The following is a 22,450-nucleotide window of genomic DNA, read 5'->3' as shown; positions in this document are numbered from 1 at the left end:
TTGATTTTATGAATATTTGTATAGGCCTAACACTCAGAATTGAAGCCAAGTTATAAAATAAATCTACATTTTTAAATGAATAAATATGATACTATGCCATGAAATACTCAAAATGCAATAGGGCCAGGAGGAAGAAAGAAATCCAAAGAGAAATAGAAAGACAGAAGGAGAGAAAGGCGAAAAGAAAGTGCAAAGGGTATGAAGAGAGAAAGAAAGAGAGAAAGAGAGAAAGAAAGAAAGAAAGAAAGAAAGAGAGAAAGAGATAGAGAAAGAAAGAGAAAGAAAGAGGGAGAGAAAGAAAGAAAGAGAGAGAGAAAGAAAGAAAGAAAGAAAGAGAGAGAGAGAAAGAAAGAAAGAAAGAGAGAAAGAGAGAAAAGGAGAAAGAAAGAAAGAGAGAAAGAAAGAAAGAGAGAAAGAGAAAAAGAGAGAAAGAGAGAGAGAGAGAGAAAAAAAAGAAAGAAAGAGAGAAAGAGAGAGAAGGAGAGAGAGAGAGAAAAAAGAAAGAAAGAGAGAAAGGAGAGAGATAGAGAAAGAGAGAGAGAATGAAAGAGAGAGAGAAAAAAGAAAGAGAGAGAGAACGAAAGAAAGATAGAGAGAAAGAAAGAAAGAGAGAAAGAGATAGGGAAGGAAAGAGAAAGAGAGAGAGAAAGAGAAAGAAAGAGAAAAAGAAAGAAAGAGAAAGAGAAAGAAAGAGGGAGAGAAAGAGAGAAAGAGAGAAAGAGAGAAAGAGAGAGAGAGAAATAGATACAAAAACAGTGTCTTTGTTCGAGGCACCTGGCTTTGGCAACATCAAGTGGACCTATTTCAACCTGCAGCTTGTTTTTCTCTTGCGCTTCTCTGAGTGTTGTCTCGCGGGCCGGATTCAATCCCTTAGCGGGCCTGATCTGGCCCACGGGCCGCCTGTTTGACACCTCTGACTTAAATGGATAGGAAATCCTCCATCATGAAAAAAGTCCATGCAACAAAAAAATTATGACTGGATGGCTTTAACTATTGGCTTGGTAATACTACCACTAATCTGAACGTTTAGGGCCGAGGTGTGCGACGAATCGGAATCCTTGGTCTCACTATCGCCCTCTGCCATGAGGCAAGAAAATTACATGCCTCACTCTGCATCTGCAGACGCTCAGTGCAGTAATACATTACATACTAGTTCTTATTTTCCTCATGCTGAGGTTTTTGAGTTTTTCCTTGCCCGCATGTCGGTTTAAGATCAGGGGATGGTGTCATTGTAATCCTGTGCTTTCCTTTGAGACATTTTGTGTTTAAGGGCTTCACAAATGAATGACTTGACAGACACGTGCAATTTGAACCGGGGTGTTTGGAATTTTTCTATCCAGTTTTCTATATCCATAACATAATGTGGATAAAGAAAATCAAAATCATGTGAAGTTCAATGAGAAATAACTTTAACACTGAGTAAATATAACCATTTAATGTATGTTATATTTCCTCGATGAGAGGCAGAGCCCAGACTGCCTCCCTTGACTGTCACTGGGAAGCTGTATAATACATTACTGTAATGCACCACTCTCCGGTCTCCCGGAGTCCAGAATCAAGAGTCTGCAGCTGGTAAAAAATGATGAAGCGAGGCTTTTAACTAAGACAAGAAAGTTTGATCACGTTACCCCGATTTTAGCTAACCTGCATTGGCTCCCTGTTAGCTAAAGATGTTATTTCAAGGTTCTGTAGGTATTATACAAAACTTGCCTTGACTTGACTGAGGTTTTTGACTTTTTCCTTGCCCTCATGTAGGTTTTAGATCAGGGGATGGTGTCATAATAGTCTGTAGTTTGCAATAATCTGTGGTCTGTGTAGCCCTTTGAGACTCCTTTTGATTAAGGGCGTCACAAATAAACATGACTTGATCTGACTTGACTGAGGTTTTTGAGTTTTTCCTTGCCCTTGTGTAGGTTTTAGATCAGGGGATGGGGTAATAATAGTCTGTAGTTTGCAATAATCTGTGGTCTGCGCAGCCCTTTGAAGCTCCTTGTGATTAAGGACGTCACAAAAAAACACAACTTGCCTTGAATTGACTGTGGTTTTTGAGTTTTTCCTTGCCCTTGTGTAGGTTTTAGATCAGGGGATGGGGTAATAATAGTCTGTAGTTTGCAATAATCTGTGGTCTGCGCAGCCCTTGGAGGCTCTTTGTGATTAAGGACGTCACAAAAAAACATTACTTGCCTTGAATTGACTGAGGTTTTTGAGTTTTTCCTTGCCCTCATGTAGGTTTTAGATCAGGGGATGGTGTAATAATAGTCTGTGGTTTGCAATAATCTGGGGTCTGTGCAGCCCTTTGAGGCTCCTTGTGATTAAGGGCGTCACAAAAAAACAAGTGTTTGTACAAAAACTGGTTTCAACTGGATATTTAACCTTCAAATGCATTCTTCTGTCTAGCAGTCGAAACCACCTTGTAACCAGGGCGTTCCTTTTCTGAATAAAAGGCAAGGTGAGGAAAGGCTGCTTTGGAGTGAGTTGGAGGAACTGTAACCAAAAGCAGTTTTCCGTTCGCTTCCCTTGCAAGTAAACCATACACAATTCTCTGTGTCTTTTTTGTATACAGGTTTTTGTTACAAGTGTTGGGTTGAACGTGACAGTTTTAGATCAGGGGATGGTGTATTAACAGTCTGTGGTTTGTAATAAACTGTGATCTGGGCAGCCCTTGGAGGCTCCTTGTGATTGAGGGCTATACAAATAAACTCGACTTGACTTGACTGAGGTTTTTGAGTTTTTCCTTGCCCTCATGTAGGTTTTAGACCTGGGGATGGTGTAATAATAGTCTGTGGCTTACAATAAACTGTGATCTGTGCAGCCCTTTGAGACTCCTTGTGATTAAGGGCGTCACAAATAAACATGACTTGACTGAGATTTTTAAGTTTTTCCGTGCCCTCATGTAGGTTTTAGATCAGGGGATGGTGTAATAATTGTCTGTAGTTTGCAATAATCGCTGGTCTGTGCAACCCTGGGAGACTCCTTGTGATTAAGGGCGTCACAAATAAACATGACTTGATCTGACTTGACTGAGGTTTTTGAGTTTTTCCTTGCCCTCATGTAGGTTTTAGATCAGGGGATGTGTCATAATAGTCTATAGTTTGCAATAATCTGTGGTCTGTGCCAACCTCAGCCAATTGCTCTCCTTATTCATGATAATAAACATTACAAACACATTGTGGCACCTATTTGATCACAGCTAGCCAGATTATAGAATATCGCAACAATATTAGCAATCTACGATAATGTTGCCATCTGCTACCAATACAGATTAAAGCTAAAATGGGCAAGACGGGGCCGGTCTAACAAAAAACTGAGTATGGCGTACACAATTTAAAATCAGAAAAACGTGTAAAAATACAGGGAAGATGTATCAGTTGACAATTATATATGTCATGAACCAGAACAGGATCAGGACCCAAACGCGTGACGTTACTCACACGAGCCTTTTATTTTACGAGAAATGAGGAATCATGAACGTAAGGCAGCAGTCTGGCGTGAAATGATAGGAAGCCAGAGGCCGACGAGATCGATACCAAATGTCCGAGTTGATATCGAACAGATAGGGTCGATAACGGACAGGACGGGACAGACAGGATAGATAATGACGCAGGATAACGAAAATAAACAGGACAAACTAGTCGGGAACAACACTTGAAACCGAAATTAAACAGGAACAATATCGGACAAGAAATAACAACAGGAACAGGTCCGAGTCAAAACCCACGTCTTGCGGGGCAGAAGATTGTAGACGGACTATCAAAGGAAAAATGAGGGCACTGAGCTTAAATAGACAGAAAGCCAATCTGTCAATGAGGCGCAGCTGGTGCCACACGGGCGGGGCCAATTGGGCGCCATGGCAACCGTGACAATATAACTCGTTAAGATGTTTTGAATGAAAACCCAAATAATAATATTGTACTGCTACTACAGTTACTTGTATTATTTTGCAATACTGCTAATGACATAGTCTGTTAGGATTGGGCAAGATTATATGAACTTGATTTATGGCTTGTTTGACCCAAGAAATAACCCAATATTTTATGATTTTATCAATTGTAACTTTAAAATGTATTAATATTTGAAGTTGAGGATTCGCAAGGCACTTATGACTTGAACATTAATCATTTCTACCAGCCCCATATTTAGTATTGGTATTACCAAATTGTTCCTGGATGATCTTTCTACCTCAGGGGTGCGCAAACTACAGCCTATGGGCCACTTGCGGAACTCTCAGGCCTTATAATCTGGACCGCCAAACAAAAATTGATAACATATAATGTTAAAATAAAGTACTACTAATTAAAGATTGTTGTTTTGATGACACTCGTGTCATGAAGTAATAATGTGTACTTGTCATGATTACTGATGTGACTCACCTGTGCCCGCACATTTGGCGCCAACCGCCGCGGGTTCTGATTGGCTCCCTGTACCTATTTGAACCCAGTTCTGTCAATCCCCTGTTGTCAGTCCGTCTGCGAACCTCAGTGTATACTAGGCAAGCCTTTTTCCACCCTGACTCCCACCTGTCCCGTTTTTGCTCACGTCTGTCTCCGGCTACGACCTGTTTTGATCCTGACCACGTCTGCTCTCCCGTCCCGGCTTACGACACGTTTTTAAAAAGTCGTGAGAGAGGGGGAAAAGAAAGGGAGAGGAAGAAAGAAATCCAAAGAGAAAAAGAAAGGCAGAAGGAGAGAAAAGAGAAAAGAAAGACAGAAGGGTATGAAGAGAGAAAGAGAAAAGAGAGAAAAGGAAAAAAGGAAGTTAGAGCAAAAGAGGTTAAAAGACACAGAGAGAGAAAGAGACAAAGGGCAACAAAGGAAGAGAAAAAGAGAGACACAGTGAGTGAAAGAGACAGAGTGGGAGAAAAGGGGTGGAAAAGAGAGAGAAATAGAGAGAGAAGGAGAGAGCGTGAGAAACAAAAGATAAAAAGTTGTGAGAGAGGGGGAAAAGAAAGGGAGAGGAAGAAGGAAATCCAAAGAGAAATAGAAAGGCAGAAGGAGAGAAAGGAGAAAAGAAAGCGCGAAGGGTATGAAGAGAGAAAGAGAAAAGAGAGAAAGGGAAAAAATGAAGTTAGAGCAAAAGAGGTTAAAAGACGCAGAGAGAGAAAGAGACAAAGGGCAAAAAAGGAAGAGAAAAAGAGACACAGAGAGTGAAAGAGACAGAGTGGGAGAAAAGGGGTGGAAAAGAGAGAGAAATAGAGAGAGAGGGAGAGAGCGTGAGAAACAAAAGATAAAAAGTTGTGAGAGAGGGGGAAAAGAAAGGGAGAGGAAGAAGAAAATCCAAAGAGAAATAGAAAGGCAGAAGGAGAGAAAGGAGAAAAGAAAGCGCGAAGGGTGTGAAGAGAGAGAGAGAAAAGAGATAAAGGGAAAAAGGGAAGTTAGAGCAAAAGAGGTTAAAAGACACAGAGAGAGACAAAGGGCAACAAAGGAAGAGAAAAAGAGAGACACAGAGAGTGAAAGAGACAGAGTGGGAGAAAAGGGGTGGAAAAGAAAGAGAGAGAGAGAGGAATAAATACAAGTACAGTGTCTTTGTTCGAGGCACCTGGCTTTGGCAACATCAAGTTGACATATTTCAACCTGCAGCTCATTTTTCTCTTGCGCTTCTCTGAGTGTCGTCTCTCGGGCCGGATTCAATCCCTTAGCGGGCCTGATTTGGCCCGCGGGCTGCCCGTTTGACACCTGTGAGCTCCAGGATGGTTTTGTGTGCCCTCTTTCACATTTAAATAAAGAAGAGTGTCGCGCGGTGTGTGTGTGTGTGTGTGCGTGAAAGTGTGTTGTCAAGTGTTGCTAAGCCTTTTGAGTCAGCAATTGCGATGCCAACGTGAAGTGAGGAGAGTCGACAGGTGGCGGGAGAGATCAACTGACAACTTCGGTTTTGGCTTGCTCTCTTCCCTCCATCTTGTTGCTTTTTGTTTTTAAACGAAGAACAGCTTTTCTGTCTCCGTGTGTTTGTTTTTCTATCTAGGTTATGAGACAAGGGATTGGTCAGAGCAATTTGAGTAGTGGCGGCCATGCTGGATGGGTACCTACCCATACGTGCTGTACATTAGTCAATGTCAGGGTTGGGTAGGGTTACTTTAACTGGATTACTTTCAATTACTTTTGGATTACTCCAATACCAAATATGCTAATAAAAGACAAAAGAAACTAAATATGAATAAAATGACTCAATTTTGTGCAGGTTTGGGAGTAACGGAATAGATGGAACAGCAAAAATTATGTTGGGAAGCTGTTTGGATTTATTTTCATTTTGTTTCTCATCTCATCTCATTAGCTACACCGCCTATCCTCAGTAGGGTCGCGGGGGTGCTGGAGCCCATCCCAGCAATCATCGGGCAGTGGGCAGGGGACACCCTGAACTGGTTGCCAGCCAATCGCAGGGCACACAGGGACGGACAACTCACTCGCTCATTCACACCTAGGGACAATTTGGACCGGCCAGTTCACCTGAAATGCATGTTTTTTGGAATGTGGGAGGAAACCGGAGTGCCTGGAGGAAACCCATGCAAGCACGGGGAGAACATACAAACTCCACACAGGAAGTCTGGAGCTGGATTTATCCCACACAGGAGGTTCCCAAGACATGAACTGTGCCGCACATGTGCTAACCACTGGGCCGCCGTGCTGCCCCATTTTGTTTCTGTCGCATTTGATGTTAGTTTTGCCGGAGATCAAAGAGATCACAGCCAGGAGAGAAAGCTTACCACGTGTTGCGAGTCATCATTTTATTCATGGGGCGGCAGTGGCTCAGGAAGTAGAGCGCTCGCCTTGGGATCAAGAGATCGCAGTTCGAATCCCGGCTCCTCCGTGTTACATGTTGAAGTGTCCTTGGGTAAGACACTGAACCCCTAATCCCTCCAATAAGCAGGTTAGCGCCTTACATGGCTGCACGGCCGCTATTGGGAAATGTGAAGCACAATGTAAAGCGCTTTGGGAAGTCTTGACTTGAAAAGCGCTATATCAATGCAGATCATTTCATATTCATATTTAGTTTCTTTTGTCTTTTATTAGCATATTTGGTATTGGAGTAATCCAAAAGTAATTGAAAGTAATCCAGTTAAAGTAACCCTACCCAACCCTGGTCAGTGTTCTCATTTGCCCACGTCCCTGCGTCCCAGACGCATCATTTTTGCTGGGGACACATAGTGTCATTATTACCCGATTACTTTTTTTTAAACAAAGATTTACCGCACTCCAAACTTTTCGTCAGGCAGATCCGCCATTGTTGTTTTGGTCTCGGGTTCGAGTTTTCGTCTGCACGCCGATCTCGGCAAACGAAATCTCGTTGCTTGGAGATGACGTCATTGTTGTGGTGCTTGTCGTCGAGCGAAGGTTAAGTATGCCTCCGAAAAAAAAAGTCAGGATGAGGTGAAAATCAATACAAAATTGGTCATTTCTTCAGTGTCATAAATACGTCGAAACAAAGAAACGGCAGAGAAATTCATACCTGTCAACCTGTACGTTTTTGCTGTACAAAGTACGTTTATTATGCATTTTAAGACGTGTACCACCTTTGAGAAAATCTGTACGGAAAAACGAAAATTTGTCAATGATGGGTACCATCCGGTATACACCGACTATTACGAAACAGCAAATCAAACGAGTTCGAGTTGTGTAGTGAAAGGAAGTCCGTCTATTTTTAGCGAACCGGCTTTTTTGGCTCAACTCGTTAAACAGACGGCTCACTTGCTTTGATGCATTAGATTACGAATGATGATGTTGTATAAAGAAGTGAAGAAAAAAAGGAAGTATAAAAGGAGAAAATGAAAAAAAGACAGGTTTGTGGTTATCCCTTTAATGGGTATATTACCAACAATAATTTGATGCAAAAAATGAATTCATAATTTGATGATTGAAACTGAATGAATATATCGATTTATAAGGTAGACGGTTTGCCTGTTGAATTGAAGTTCAGTAAAAACGAGTTGAACAGGAGTTTAATGCTGTATAATTACAATAAGTGAAAAGGCATTTAAGTGTTGTTTTTATTTTTTATTTTTATATTATACTTTGATTATTTGTTAATGCAACATCCATTGCAGTCCTGATCATCCTTGAAGGGGGGTTACCGCATGTGTGGTCCCTTCTCAAGGTTTCTTCATTTTCCTCATGCTGAGGTTTTTGAGTTTTTCCTTGCCTTCATATAGGTTTTAGATCAGGGGATGGTGTAATAATGGTATGCAATAGTCTGTAGTCTGTACTGCCCCCCGAGACTCCTTGTGTTAAAGGGTGTCCCAAATAAACATGACTTGACTGGACTAAGGTTTTTGAGTTTTTCTTTTCCCTCATGTAGGTTTTAGATCAGGGGATGGTGTCATAATAGTCTGTTGTTTGCAATCATCTGTGGTCTGTGCAGCCCTTTGAGACTCCTTGTGATTAAGGGCTATACAAATAAACATGACTTGACTGAGGTTTTTGAGTTTTCCCTTGCCCTCATGTAGGTTTTAGATCAGGGGATGGTGTCATAATAGTCTGTAGTTTGCAATAGTCTGTGCACCCTTTTGAGACTCCTTGTGATTAAGGGCGTCACAAATAAACATGACTTGACTGAGTTTTTTTTTAGTTTTTCCTTGCCCTCATTTAGGTTTTAGATCAGGGGATGGTGTAATAATGGTATGCAATAGTCTGTAGTCTGTACTGCCCCCCGAGACTCCTTGTGTTAAAGGGTGTCCCAAATAAACATGACTTGACTGGACTAAGGTTTTTGAGTTTTTCTTTTCCCTCATGTAGGTTTTAGATCAGGGGATGGTGTCATAATAGTCTGTTGTTTGCAATCATCTGTGGTCTGTGCAGCCCTTTGAGACTCCTTGTGATTAAGGGCTATACAAATAAACATGACTTGACTGAGGTTTTTGAGTTTTCCCTTGCCCTCATGTAGGTTTTAGATCAGGGGATGGTGTCATAATAGTCTGTAGTTTGCAATAGTCTGTGCACCCTTTTGAGACTCCTTGTGATTAAGGGCGTCACAAATAAACATGACTTGACTGAGTTTTTTTTTAGTTTTTCCTTGCCCTCATTTAGGTTTTAGATCAGGGGATGGTGTAATAATTGTATGCAATGGTCTGTAGTCTGTACTGCCCCCCGAGACTCCTTGTGATTAAGAGTGTCCCAAATGAACATGACTTGACTGGACTAAGGTTTTTGAGTTTTTCTTTGCCCTCATATAGGTTTTAGATCAGGGGATGGTGTCATAATAGTCTGTGGTTTGCAATCATCTGTGGTCTGTGCAGCCCTTTGAGACTCCTTGTGATTAAGGGCGTCACAAATAAACATGACTTGATATTTAGTTCCTGGTTTCCCCGGAAATGCATCCATCACTGGACGTGGTACAGCCCAGATGGCAGAACCAGGAAGGCATTGGACCACATCCTGATATCACGACGCTGGAAGTCGTTTGTAACCAACTGCCGGGTGTTCAGAGGAGCACAGCTTGGCAACACAGACCATCGTCTGCTGGTGGCCCAGCTCAAGCTAAAGCTCCGAGCCAACCAGCACAAGACTCTGCCTCGCCCCGACTCCTCCCGACTCAGCGACCCCAACATCGCCAGAGACTTCAGTTGCTCCATCCGCCGCTCTCTTGATACCCTGGCTCCTGACAAGCTGACAGACTGGGCGGCCTTCAAGGAAAGTGTCCTCCAGTCTGCTCACAATGTCCTCGGACGCCCGCGATCCTCCCCGAGAAAGCCCTGGATATCAGAGAGGACACTAAACATCATAGACCAGCGGCGTGAGGCCCGATTCCGAGGCGACCTCACAGAGTATCGGAGACTGAATCGCCTGCGCAATGTGGCCATTGCTGAAGATAGGGAGAGGTTTTGGCAGGCAGAAGCCCAACAGCTTGAGTCCGCGGCCAACAACAACAACATGAGCCGCGTATTCAGTCTACTACGCCAAGCCCGTAGCGGCCCACACATAAAGACAGCCCTGGTAAAGGACTCAGACGGCAACCTCATCATGACAGAAGCCAACTGCCTCGAGCGCTGGAAGGAGCACTTTAGCCTCCTCTTGCAGCACAGCACCATCCCGGCTGATCTCACCCTCCTAGGGGCTGCGAGCACAGCACCTCCTAACGACACCTGCTGCACAGACCCTGTAACACCCGAGGAAGTGAGAGCTGCTCTGAAGAAGCTGAACACCAAGAAAGCCCCCGGCATCTGTGCCATTACCGGCGAGATGCTCAAGGCCGGCGGTGATGGCATGGTGGAGTGGCTAACCCGCCTATTCAACCAGGTGTGGGAATCGGAGCAGCTGCCCACCGACTGGACCAGAGGAGTCATCTTGCCCTTCTGGAAATGCAAGGGCGACAGGCTTGTCTGTGGAAACCACAGAGGCATAACCTTACTCTCCATCCCGGGCAAGGTCTTTACCAGGATCTTGCTCAGCCGTGCCCTTCCAGCAATCAGAAGCTGCCGCCGTCTCCAGCAGGCTGGCTTTATGCCCAACCGCTCCACAACGGACCACATCTCTGCCGTCCGTTTGCTGATAGAAAAGACCCGTGAATTCCGTAAAGATCGCCATCTGTATATCGGATTCATTGATCTGAAGGCCGCCTTTGACACCGTCTGCCACTCTTCACTGTGGAACATCCTCCAAGCTCTCAGAGCACCACCCAAGATCATAGCCCTGTTCAAGCTGCTCTACAGCAACACAGAGAGCTGTGTCCGTATCAACGGCATTGACTCCGACTGGTTTGCTATCTCCAGCGGCGTTCGCCAAGGCTGTGTGGCTGCTCCCGACCTTTTTAATTGCATCATCGACCATCTGATGTTCAGGGTTAGTGAGCGCATCCCCGGAGTGTCTTTCGGCAACTACCACCTGACTGACCTGGAGTATGCTGACGACACCATCATTCTCAGCACTTCCTACAGCCAGCTGAGGGACGCTCTGGGCATTTACAGCGAAGAGGCAGCGCGGCTTGGCCTGCAAGTGAGTTGGACGAAAACCAAGTTCATGTATGTCGGTGATGGACCAGATCCACCTCCCATCCAAATTGGTGGCGACATCGTAGAGCCTGTCAAGAGCTTTGTATATCTGGGGTCCATGGTGACAGACAATGGGGACCTAAAACCAGAGATTCTCCGCAGAAGAGCCCTGGCAGCATCTGCTCTGCAGTCTCTCTGGAAACCACTCTGGCGGCACCAGACCATCGCACGCAAGACGAAGCTCCGCATTTACAACCTCGCCGTACTCCCTATCCTGCTTTATGGCTCAGAAACATGGCCCCTGAACGACACCCTGGCCACAAGAATCGATGGTTTTGATAGCAGGGCTCTCAGAACCATCGAGAACATCAGGTGGCCCCAGCGAGTGTCCAATAAAGAGCTCAGAGCCCGCACGTGCCAGCCCCAAGCATCTTCCTTGGTCGCACAACGCCGCACCCGCTGGTTTGGCCATGTCCTTCGTCTACCACCAGACCATCCGACACGAGCCATTCTCCAGTTCGACCCAAAGGCCGCAGGCTGGAGACGACCACGAGGGAAACCCCGCATTCGATGGCTCGACGTCGTTGCGGGCGACCTCCAACAACACGGAGTTGCCGTAGAGGATGCAGAACAGCTGGCACAAGACCGCCAGCATTGGAAAAACCTGGTTCATCTGGTCGGCTCAACGCACAGGGACGGGATCCCCCGACCTTCGCTGGAGCAATTAGTAGTAGTAGTAGTAGTAGTGATATTTAGTTTCTTTTGTCTTTTATTAGCATATTTGGTATTGGAGTCATCCAAAAGTAATTGAAAGTAATCAAGTTAAAGTAACCCTACCCAACCCTGTTAATATGTTAGCAGTTAGCAAAAAGCCAGATGCTAAAGCTAAGGTAAGCAGTTATTGTTATTCTGCTTGGTTATTTTGAATATTATTCCTCATTCTTCTCCCGCATTTGAACTATTATACACTTTTTACATCATTGTCGCTATCGGCCAATGATGTCGTGGTTATTTGAATGCCACACTCTGAAATTCTATTTTTGTAAGCTAGGAGATTTAAAAAAGAAACGCCTCGGGTACGGGGTTTGTAGAACAGGTTCGAATTTCTTATCCGAAGTTTAGCCTCAAACCCCCGGTTCTCCTTACAAATTCAAAACCCATTGAGGTCTTCTCTCCTTGTTTTGAGTGTCTACTAAAGAATAAACTTATCACACGGTGAATGACGGTTAGCATTTAGCATGGAGTACCTTTTCTCCTCTTACGGTTCACCTCCACTTGCTTATTCATATTGAGTTTCTTTTGTCTTTTATTAGCATATTTGGTATTAGAGTAATCCAAAAGTAATTGAAAGTAATCCAGTTAAAGTAACCCTACCCAACCCTGACTCTAAGTGACATTGTTATTAAAAACCGTTTCTTTCTCCTCAGCGAGGTCGTCCGCCGGCACCACCACCATGGTCATCGACGGAAAAAACGGCGACGCCGGCTTGACGGCCATCGGCGCATCCAAACGGACATTTACCGAAGACGTTTATTCAACGTTCAGTTCTCCGCTAGCGTGGATTCTCGTTCTGGCCCTTGTGGTTACCTGGTCCTGCGTTTTCGTCATCATGTTCGACCTGGCCGACTACAAAACCATTTCAGGTGATCTCTTCTTGTGTTTCTCGACTTTGTATGGTTTGGTGCAGGGGTGTCAAAGTCATTTGAACTCGGGGGCCACACGATAGAAGAAACATTCTGTCGGGGGCCGGACTAGGAGATTAAAGAGAAAGGAAAAGAGAGATAAAGAAATAACAGAAAGAGGAAGTCAAAAGGAGGGGGGGACAAAGAAAGAAAAAGAGAGAGAGGGAGAGAGCGTGAGAAACAAAAGATAAAAAGTCGTGAGAGAGGGGGAAAAGAAAGGGAGAGGAAAAAAGAAATCCAAAGAGAAATAGAAAGACAGAAGGAGAGAAAAGAGAAAAGAAAGCGCGAAGGGTATGAAGAGAGTAAGAGAAAAGAGAGAATAGGAAAAAAAGGAAGTCAGAGCAAAAGAGGTTAAAAAACACAGAGAGAGAAAGAGACAAAGGGCAACAAAGGAAGAGAAAAAGAGAGACACAGAGAGTGAAAGAGACAGACAGAGTGGGAGAAAAGGGGTGGAAGAGAGAGAGAGAGAGAGAGAGAAATAAATACAAGTACAAGTAAAAAGTCATGAGAGAGGGGGAAAAGAAAGGGAGAGGAAGAAAGAAATCCAAAGAGAAATAGAAAGACAGAAGGAGAGAGAAGAGAAAAGAAAGCGCGAAGGGTATGAAGAGAGAAAGAGAAAAGAGAGAAAAGGAAAAAAGGAAGAGAAAAAGACACAGAGAGTGAAAGAGACAGAGACAGAGTGGGAGAAAAGGGATGGAAAAGAAAGAAAGAAAGAAAGAAAGAAAGAGAAAGAGAGAGAGAGAGAAATAAATACAAGTACAGTGTCTTTGTTCGAGGCACCTGGCTTTGGCAACATCAAGTTGACATATTTCAACCTGCAGCTTGTTTTTCCTCTTGCGCTTCTCTGAGTGTTGTCTCGCGGGCCGGATTCAATCCCTTAGATGGATGGTTTCGTGTTTCCTAACTTGGGGGTTTTTTGTCATTTTGTCCCCAAAAAATGGGCAGGTTTCGGTGTTCATTTTAGCTGTGAAAAGTGATGGGTCCCAGGGACTCGCATGCTCAAAAATCTATGGGTCCCAACAGAGATCTATGGGTCCCCAAAATTTAGTCTTATCGATGTTGAAATTGTAAATCGGTGACAAATAAATAATATAAATCGATATATTCATTCAGTTTTAATCATCAAATTATGAATTCATTTTCTGCATCAAATTATTGTTGGTAATATACCGATTCAAGAGATAACCACAAACCTGTCTTTTTTTCATTTTCTCCTTTTATACTTCCTTTTTTTCTTCACTTCTTTATACAACATAATTCGTAATATAATGCATCAAAGCAAGTGAGCCGTTTGAGAACCGGCTCTTTTTAATGAGTTGAGCCAAAAAAGCAGATTCTCTAAAAAAAAGACGGACTTCCTTTCACTACACAACGAGATCTCGTTGGCCGAGATCGGCGTGCAGACGAAAACTCGAACCGCGAGACCAAAACAACAATGGCGGATCTGCCTGACGGAAAGTTTGGAGTGCGGTAAATCTTTTTTTAAAAAAAGTAATCGGGTAATAATGACAATTTTGGGGCAAAAAGGTTGCATCCTGGGGACGCACGTTGATTTGAGACGATGCGTCCCTAGCAAAAATGATGCGTCTAGGACGCGGGCAAACGAGAACACTGACCAAGGTTGGGTAGGGTTACTTTAACTGGATTACTTTCAATTACTTTTGGACGACTGCAATACCAAATATGCTAATAAAAGACAAAAGAAACTAAATATGAATCAAATGATGACTCACAACACGTGGTAAGCTTTCTCTCCTGGCTTTGATCTCCGGCAAAACTAACATAAAATGCGACAGAAACAAAATGAAAATAAATCCGTTACTCCCCATGCCTGCACAAAATGTAGTAATTTTATTCATATTCAGTTTCTTTTGTCTTTTATTAGAATACTTGGTATTGGAGTCATCCAAAAGTAATTGAAAGTATTCCAGTTAAAGTAACCCTACCCAACCCTGCCTGTCGTCACCGTTTTTCTATTTTTCCTGTTTGACATCTCTAATTTCGATTGTCAGGACCCCATTGATTTGATGTTGTTGTTTTTATCCACGAGCACGTCGAAAAACCTACTAGAAGAGCACTTCTCTTCTTCTTCCTGTTTCTTCTTCTTCTACTTCCTGCAAGCAGGTCCTGGCGTCAGGAAGGTTTTTAAGGAGTCAGACCGTCGAGGCAAGAAGATCCCTCTCCCAAACTCACTCACGCCCCTCTTCTTGCAGACCCCTCAACCTCACTAACCACCTTCCTTAAGTAGCTCTCGTTTTCTTCCAAAGCCCTTGAGCTTTGCAGTAGTGGTTTCTTAGTGTTCAAATGTGATAAAAACCCGGCATTCCACCATGATTTCTCTTTTTCTGTTATCATATTTGAACTTCAGGTGAGCTTGAATAGACATAAAGCCAGGGTTGGGTAGGGTTACTTTAACTGGATTACTTTCAATGACTTTTGGATGACTCCAATACCAAATATGCTAATAAAAGACAAAATAAACTAAATATGAATAAAAGGATGACTCACAACACGTGGTAAGCTTTCTCTCCTGGCTTTGATCTCTGGCAAAACGAACATAAAATGTGACAGAAACAAAATGAAAATCAATCCAAACAGCTAAAATCCGGAATATAGAGCGCACCTGATTATAAGCCGCACCCACCACTTTTTAGGTGAATTGACACTTTTGTACTTACACAAGCTGCACCTGTATATAAGCCGCGTGCGCCCGCATTAAAACATGTGACACTATTACAAACTTAATCCAGACCAGGCTGTAGGCTCCACATTTGTGGGGGGGTTTGTAGAGGGTTATTGTTCTATATTTTTTATCAATTATCCATTATCCGTTATCGGTCAAATCATAATACACTGCAAAGCCAAGAGGCCGGGACACTTGATCCCAGCCAAGAGGCTGAGTCATGGTCCTAGCCATTTGGCAAAGCAGTGATCAATGCGAATGCACCGATCCCGGAGGTACTGCAATACCGGACTAATGCGTGGAGTGGACAGAGCAAGCTCTTATTCCGTCTCCCAATTGCAAAAATCAAAGCTCTGGTCTGTCTTTGATACTGTCAGATCTGGAATCCGACACATGCCGACACTCCTTTGTCGATACTATTAGAATCTCGCGGTCGGCAGAGTCTGAACCCCTCAGTTGTGGGGTTTTTAAGGGTTATTTGTCTATCTTCGTTATTCATTATTCATTATCCGTTATCGGTCAGTTCATTATACGCTACAAAGCCTAGGAGCACTTACTCTCAGCCAAAAGGCTAAGCTAAGGTCCTAGCCCTAAAGCCTTGTTGCGATCATTGCGAATGCACCGTTCCCGGAGGTACTGCAATACCGGGCCGATGCGTGGAGTGGACAGAGCAAGCTCTTATTCCATCTCCGGAATGCAAAAATCAAAGATCACTATCAGCCAAAAGGCCAAGCTAAGGACCTAGCATCAAAGCCTTGCTAAGGACCTAGCATCAAAGCCAAGGACCTAGCATCAGAGACCTAGCATTAAAGCCTTCAAAAACTATAGAAATGATCCCTAAGTGGGGTTTTTAAGGGTTATTGATCTATCTTCGTTATTCATTATCCATTATCCGTTATCGGTCAGTTCATAATACGCTACAAAGCCTAGGAGCCGGGACACTTACTCTCAGCCAAAAGGCCAAGCTAAGGTCCTAGTCCTAAAACCATGCTGCGATCATTGCGAATGCACCGTTCCCGGAGGTACTGCAATACCGGGCCGATGCGTGGAGTGGACAGAGCAAGCTCATATTCCATCTCCGAAATGCAAAAATCAAAGATGGTGACTTCATAGAAAGTACACAAAAGGGCCAAGCTAAGGACCTAGCACATCAAAGTCACCAAAAGGCTAAGCTATAGTCAAAGTACTGCAAGGAGATACACAATCCTAAAAACACAATCAGCATCATGAATGAGAAATGATACCCGTAATTAACGTATGATGCAGACTTGTAAAGTCCGGGTCCCGTTGAAAGTAATCCAAGGAAAAAAAAAAGTATATTTCCAACGTTAAGGGTGGGAAAAATATATATCCACTATTGTCCGCTGCGACAACAAACAGATCTACCGGTAACTCAGCTTTACCCCACTTCCCATCAGCCCGCGTTTGCTCCGCCCCTTCTTTTTGATTCGCCCGTAGAACACATAACAGAATAAGTCTCCAAAATAAATATATTACAAAAATATACAGTTGCAAATACATATTATACATGGTTACACATATTTACGAAGAAAGACGGTACACCGAGAGAGTTTTCAAAGCTTTAATAATAATAATATAACTTTCATCCCAAACGGTGCCTGACAGGGCAGTTAATGGTAGCAACACGCTAGTAGGATCACGCTCGCAATCAAACGTGCATGTTAAAAAAAAGCATCCCATAATTGTGAAATTAACGGTAAATCGTCCTCAACTTCCTCCACGTAACTATCGCTATCAAAGGCGTCTTCCTCATTATCGGAAAGTACCTTTATTTTACAGGCAATGTATGCATAAACTTAGAGGTTGCAGTCTTTCTCGGCGCACATATTCTGCTGGTGTTAATCTTACCTTTTATACTCCAGCGCCACTGGTGGCCGTTAGAAAAATGACATAAATTGGCCGCTTCACTGAATAAGCTGCAGGGCTGAACATTTAGGAAAAAAGTAGCGGCTTATAGTCCGGAATTTACGGTTGTCATTTTATTCATATTTAGTTCCTTTTGTCTTTTATGAGCATATTTGGTATTGGAGTAATCCAAAAGTAATTGAAAGTAATCCAGTTAAATAATGTTTGAAAAATATGCGACCCATTAGTATATCTACCTTCATCTTCCCTATTAAATAATAGCGTGGCGTATTGTTTCAGGTGTAAAACTGCATCCGCTTAACTGTTAACACATTCAATGCCCTCCATTTTGTCTCTTATTAGCATATTTGGTATTGGAGTAATCCAAAAGTAATTGAAAGTAATCCAGTTAAATAATGTTCGAAAAATATGCGACCCATTAGTATATCTACCCCTTCATCTTCCCGATTAAATAATAGCGTGGTGAATTGTTTCAGGTGTAAAACTGCATTCACTTAACTGTTAACACATTCAATGCCCTCTATTTCGTCTTTTATTAGCATATTTGGTATTGGAGTAATCCAAAAGTAATTGAAAGTAATCCAGTTAAAGTAACCCTACCCAACCCTGCATAAAGGACAAATCAAGCTCCTCTGAACAGAACTCTCTTTAAGAGTCAAGTTTGGCATTTTGTTGGTAGAATCCTGTTTTTAATAGACGAGAGTGAGAGAATTACTCGCTGGCCATTTTATTAAGTATTCGGGCAGTGTCAAATTTCGGCCCATTATGTTTTTTTGTAGGTTTTGGGGTGTTAGATGCATCTGATAACGTACCTAATAAAGTGACCAGTGGGTATGTTAATGTTCAGGGTGTTCCTAAAGTCTCGGGCACGTTTTGATATTGAATATCTCGGAAAGGATACGGAAACACATCTGGTAAATTCAGAAAGCTGGCAATCTCAATTCTTACATGAAAGTTTTTAAAGATATATGTGAGCACCATCAGTCACACGACAAACGTCAAGCCCATGGTCAAAATTTTGCATTGCGTTGTCAAAGTTTCTCTTTCTCAATGTTGGGTCTAAAACGACCACTGAAGTGTGGGAAAGCTAAAAAAATATTGGCTAACCGTAGAAGAAAATGCACCAGGCAAAGACTTCAGTTTTTAAACCAGTTGCAAACGGTTGCTGGAGATGATCTCGATCTCAATCTCAATCATCCCCCGTCTGCTTCTGTGTTTTATTGACTACACAAAACATGGAAAAGTACTGGTATGTTGAGAGAAAGACAAAAGACCACCCACCCTAGAAAAGTACCAACACCTTCAAACAAAGACAGGAAGACTAAGACGCCAAAGGGGAACATCAAACTGATTAGAAATACACACCTTGAGCAAATACGTTCAAGCCTACTTTATACTCTCTAAAATTATCCATTAACCAGACCAGTTTTCCAGCATGTCGAGGTACATTTCACAATTGACTGATGCTCTTTTAAAGAAGAATGGTCAGTCGACAGCTTCCTTCAAGATAGCCCAAAACACGGTCATATTTGGGGAATCTCGCTGATGCTCAAATGTATATGGGTTCTTAGTAACCCAATGTTATGCTCTTTAACTTTCTCGTTTACGTGGAAAGCCGCCTCCTCAAAAAAGAAAATCCAGTCGTCATAATTTTCATCTTTCATCTTCTGTTGCATTGCAATGCAAATGTCACAACAAGCTTTCGCTTTAGTTTTCGCTAAAGTGGGCGCATTTGACACTGGGAATGTTTTTATTAATGACCAACCATAAAGTGCGATTGCAACTCCACTACCCTAGGGGGCAGTGGCGCTCCCATGGACAGAGTGTGTGCTAAATGGTAAAGCATCCGTGCTTTGCACTCGCATATCCAAGAGAATGAGTATAAAGTGTCAACATGAAGTTTTGCAAACCTTCCAGTGACCCCAAGAAAAAATATTCAACGGGGATGAGAAGACAGGAGGAAGAGGATAATGAAAGTCTCCCGAAAGCTAAGACGAGGACGTTTATCGAAGTATACGTAGCATTCAGCTACACTGCGACCACTGAGGAACTACCGGTGTGCTTGCTATGTTTAAAAATGTTGGCAGCTGACAGCATGAAGCCAAATACATTAAGCTGTCAATTATTGACAATACACAAATATCACGCAGATTTTTGGGGTCCCAACAGTGGGCCTGACAGAAAATAATTGAGAAGCACTAGACCACAGGTGTCGAACAGGCGGCCCGCGGGCCAGATCAGGCCCGCCAACGGTTTAAATCCGGCCCGCAAGACAACAGTGAGAGAAGCGCAAGAGGAAAATGAGCTGTAGTTTGAAATATTTCCACCGGATGTCACCAAAGCCAGGTAACACTTGCAAAACAATTGTGGTAGTATTTCTCCATTTCTCTCGGACTCACTTCTTTTTTATTTATTTCTCCCTCTTTTTCTTTCTCCTGTTCACTCTCTTTCTCTCTCACTCTCTAACACTCTAACTCTGTCTTGCTGTCTTTCTCTTCTTCCCTCTAATTTACACTTTAATTTTCTTTCTTTCCATTTTTCTTTCTTTCTCACCCTCTTTCTTTCCCCTTTTTTGACCTCTCTCTCTCTCTCTCTCTCCATCTAATTTACACTTTAATTTTCTTTCTTTCTATTTTTCTCTTTCTTTCTCACCCTCTTTCTTTCCCTTTTCTCTCTCTCTCTCCCTCTAATTTACACTTTAATTTTTTTTCTTTCTATTTTTCTCTTTCTTTCTCACTCTTTCTTTCCCCTTTTCTCTCTCTCTTTCCCTTTTTCTCTCTCTCTCTCCCTCTCTCACCTCACTTTGGTTTTTTTCTCCCGCTGACTCTTTTGCTTTCTGTCGTTTCACTTCTCTTATTCTTTTTATCTTTCTTTTTTTTTCACTTCCTTTTTCTCTCTATATTCATTTCCCCCTTCTTCTCCATTCATATCTCTATTCTGCTCTCTCTTTTTCTCTCACTGTTACTCTGTCTCCCTTGTTTTCCCTATCTGTTCATCGCTCTCTCTTTCCCTCCCTTTCTTTCTCTGTCTTTTTCTCCCTCTCTCTTTCTCTTAAATGTACTAGTCTGGCCCCCGTGAGATTTTTTTATAGCATTTGTGGCCCCCCAGCTAAAACGAGTTTGACACCCCTGCACTAGACTAACTGTACCTTGTCATGTGCAGTCCTCTTCTTAAGAAAGTTCCCTCCTGGCTCTTCGGATGGAGGCTCAGATATAAACTGGGCAGCAGTTAGAACTTGATTGGTCACTTCTTCTGAAGTTGAAGGGTGTCCCATTCTTCTAAGTGAATGAATTTACCACTATGGACTTCCTCTCTGGCAGCTTCTTTCCGAATTTTCTGTGAAACACACAGTGCACGATTCAGTTTTTGTAAATTCAAGCACACAAAACACCCTTTCTGCTTGAGGGAAAGCGAATAATGGGTGTGAAGAAATACGAAAATCGATAGACTTCCAAAAAAACTTGATTAGCTTTAAAACAGCCTAGATTTCATAATTAAGGAAATAGAAGGACTTCAATCGTGCCCAAGACTGTCGGAACACACTGTTTTCCAGATTAAACGAATGAGCATGAGAAACCAAGCCTGTCGTGTTTTATAGGTGTTTGTCGATAAGGGAAGAATACTAAAAAAAGCGGTTTACCCCTGTTCCTATCAATCAAATATTTGTCCTTGTAGGAGGCCTGAGCCGCATCAGCTCGGACCCAGCCAAGGCCGTGAACGACGTGGTGGAGAGGACCACGAATGCCATCCACTCCGTTTTGAAGTTTGCTGCCAGCTTGGTATCTCCTGACGAAGATGATGGTAATAGTATTAACATTTTTTTTTGGGGGGGGGTTGTCAAGGGGGGGGGTTCAATTTCTCTACATCAGGGATGTCAAACTCAATTGCACAAGGGGCCAAAATTCAAAACACACTTAAGGTGGCGGGCCAACCAGGATAAACATTTATTGAACACACTTAAACTGAATGTTTTTGGAACATAAATATGAATAAAAACAGACAAGAATATTCAATTTAAACCTCAAATCACTTAAATATAGTAATATTTTGCTCTCCTTAATATATCTCCTGTCAAAAGTAGAACTATGAAAATGCTACACAAATTATTTTGTAAAAACGTCACAACATTCTGAGAACAGGGAGCCTGATGTGCTTACCTTTGGCGCAGACGGAGTAGGGCGAGAGACGGGGGGGAGTTCTTGCACTTTTTGCATAGCTCCACCCATCCCTCCCACTCACCCAATCAAATAACTTTAAGTTCTCTTCCGGTGTGTTGGCGTATTTACAATTTGTTCCGTGGATTCATCAAAAAGGATCTGAACATTGAACACAGGTTATATAGTGAGCTTTTATATAAAGGATTCTTTGGCGTTGTACACCCAAAACGAGTTTTTTTTGTGTGACACCTTGACTGTAAATTGTAGTGAAAAACGTGCCCTATATATTCTGAAGAGTACTGCTAGGTTTGGCTTTGCGTGTCTCTGAACAGAATTAATGGTGGGCCGGGAGTTTGACACATGTGCTCTGTATTGAATGTTGAATATCTCCGTTGTCTTCAATCATGAAAGTTGCTCTACATTTGAGTTGAGTCAAAACAAAACTGTCATGATTACCGACGTGAATGACCTGTGCCCGCTCATTTGGCACCAGCCGCTGTGGGCTCTGATTGGCTCCCTGTGCCTTTTTAAACCCAATCCTGTCACTCTCCGGTTGTCAGTCCGTCTGCAAACCTCTGTTGATACAAGGCAAGCCTTTTTTGACCCTGACTCCCGCCCGTCCCGTTTTTTGCACCTGTTTTTCCACCTGCCCATTCCTGATCTCCCCGTTTGTCTCCGGCTACGACCTGTTTTGATCCCGACCACGTCTACTCTCCTGTCCCGGCTTACGACCCGTATTTGATCCTGACCCCGTCTGCTTTCCCGTTCCCGCTCGTCACGGAAGCTTCCATTGTACAGAATTTGAAAATTGGTATCTAATAACAATTACAAATGTCATGATTCCTGATGTGAATCACCTGTGCCCGCTCATTTGGGGCCAACCGCTGCAGGTTCTGATTGGCTCCCTGTCTCTACTTAAACCCAGTCCTGTCAATCCCCTGTTGTCAGTCCGTCTGTGAACCTAAATGTATACTACGCAAGCCTTTTTCGACCCTGACTCCAGCCTGTCCCGTTTTTGCTCCAGTTTGTCTCCTGCTACGACCTGTTTTGATCCCGACCACGTCTACTCTCCCATCCCGGCTTACGACCCGTATATGATCCAGACTACGTCTGCTCTCCCGTCCCG

General features: G+C 43.0%; 1 protein-coding gene and 3 pseudogenes across 6 annotated transcripts in view; 1 reads left to right on the top strand and 3 right to left on the bottom strand.

The window, feature by feature from the left end:
* The window catches only part of LOC148346239 (uncharacterized), a 74,092-nt gene that overhangs the window by 5,906 nt on the left and 45,736 nt on the right, over positions 1-22,450 (top strand). For all 6 annotated transcript variants that reach the window (XM_088324958.1, XM_088324956.1, XM_088324960.1 and 3 more), the window contains exons 2-3: positions 12,343-12,558; positions 20,843-20,968. In XM_088324958.1, the coding sequence (XP_088181084.1) occupies positions 12,343-12,558; positions 20,843-20,968 (342 nt within the window). The remainder of the gene's footprint in view (positions 1-12,342; positions 12,559-20,842; positions 20,969-22,450) is intronic.
* LOC148346242 (U2 spliceosomal RNA) lies at positions 15,541-15,630 on the bottom strand (annotated as a pseudogene).
* Positions 15,892-16,017, bottom strand: LOC148346241 (U2 spliceosomal RNA; annotated as a pseudogene).
* Positions 16,281-16,456, bottom strand: LOC148346240 (U2 spliceosomal RNA; annotated as a pseudogene).

This window comes from Urocampus carinirostris, chromosome 20, assembly GCF_059441175.1.
Source record: "Urocampus carinirostris isolate Australia breed hairy pipefish chromosome 20, RoL_Ucar_1.0, whole genome shotgun sequence".
In the NCBI taxonomy this organism is placed as follows: Eukaryota; Metazoa; Chordata; class Actinopteri; order Syngnathiformes; family Syngnathidae; genus Urocampus; species Urocampus carinirostris.
This window is presented reverse-complemented; position numbering and strand designations above follow the sequence as displayed.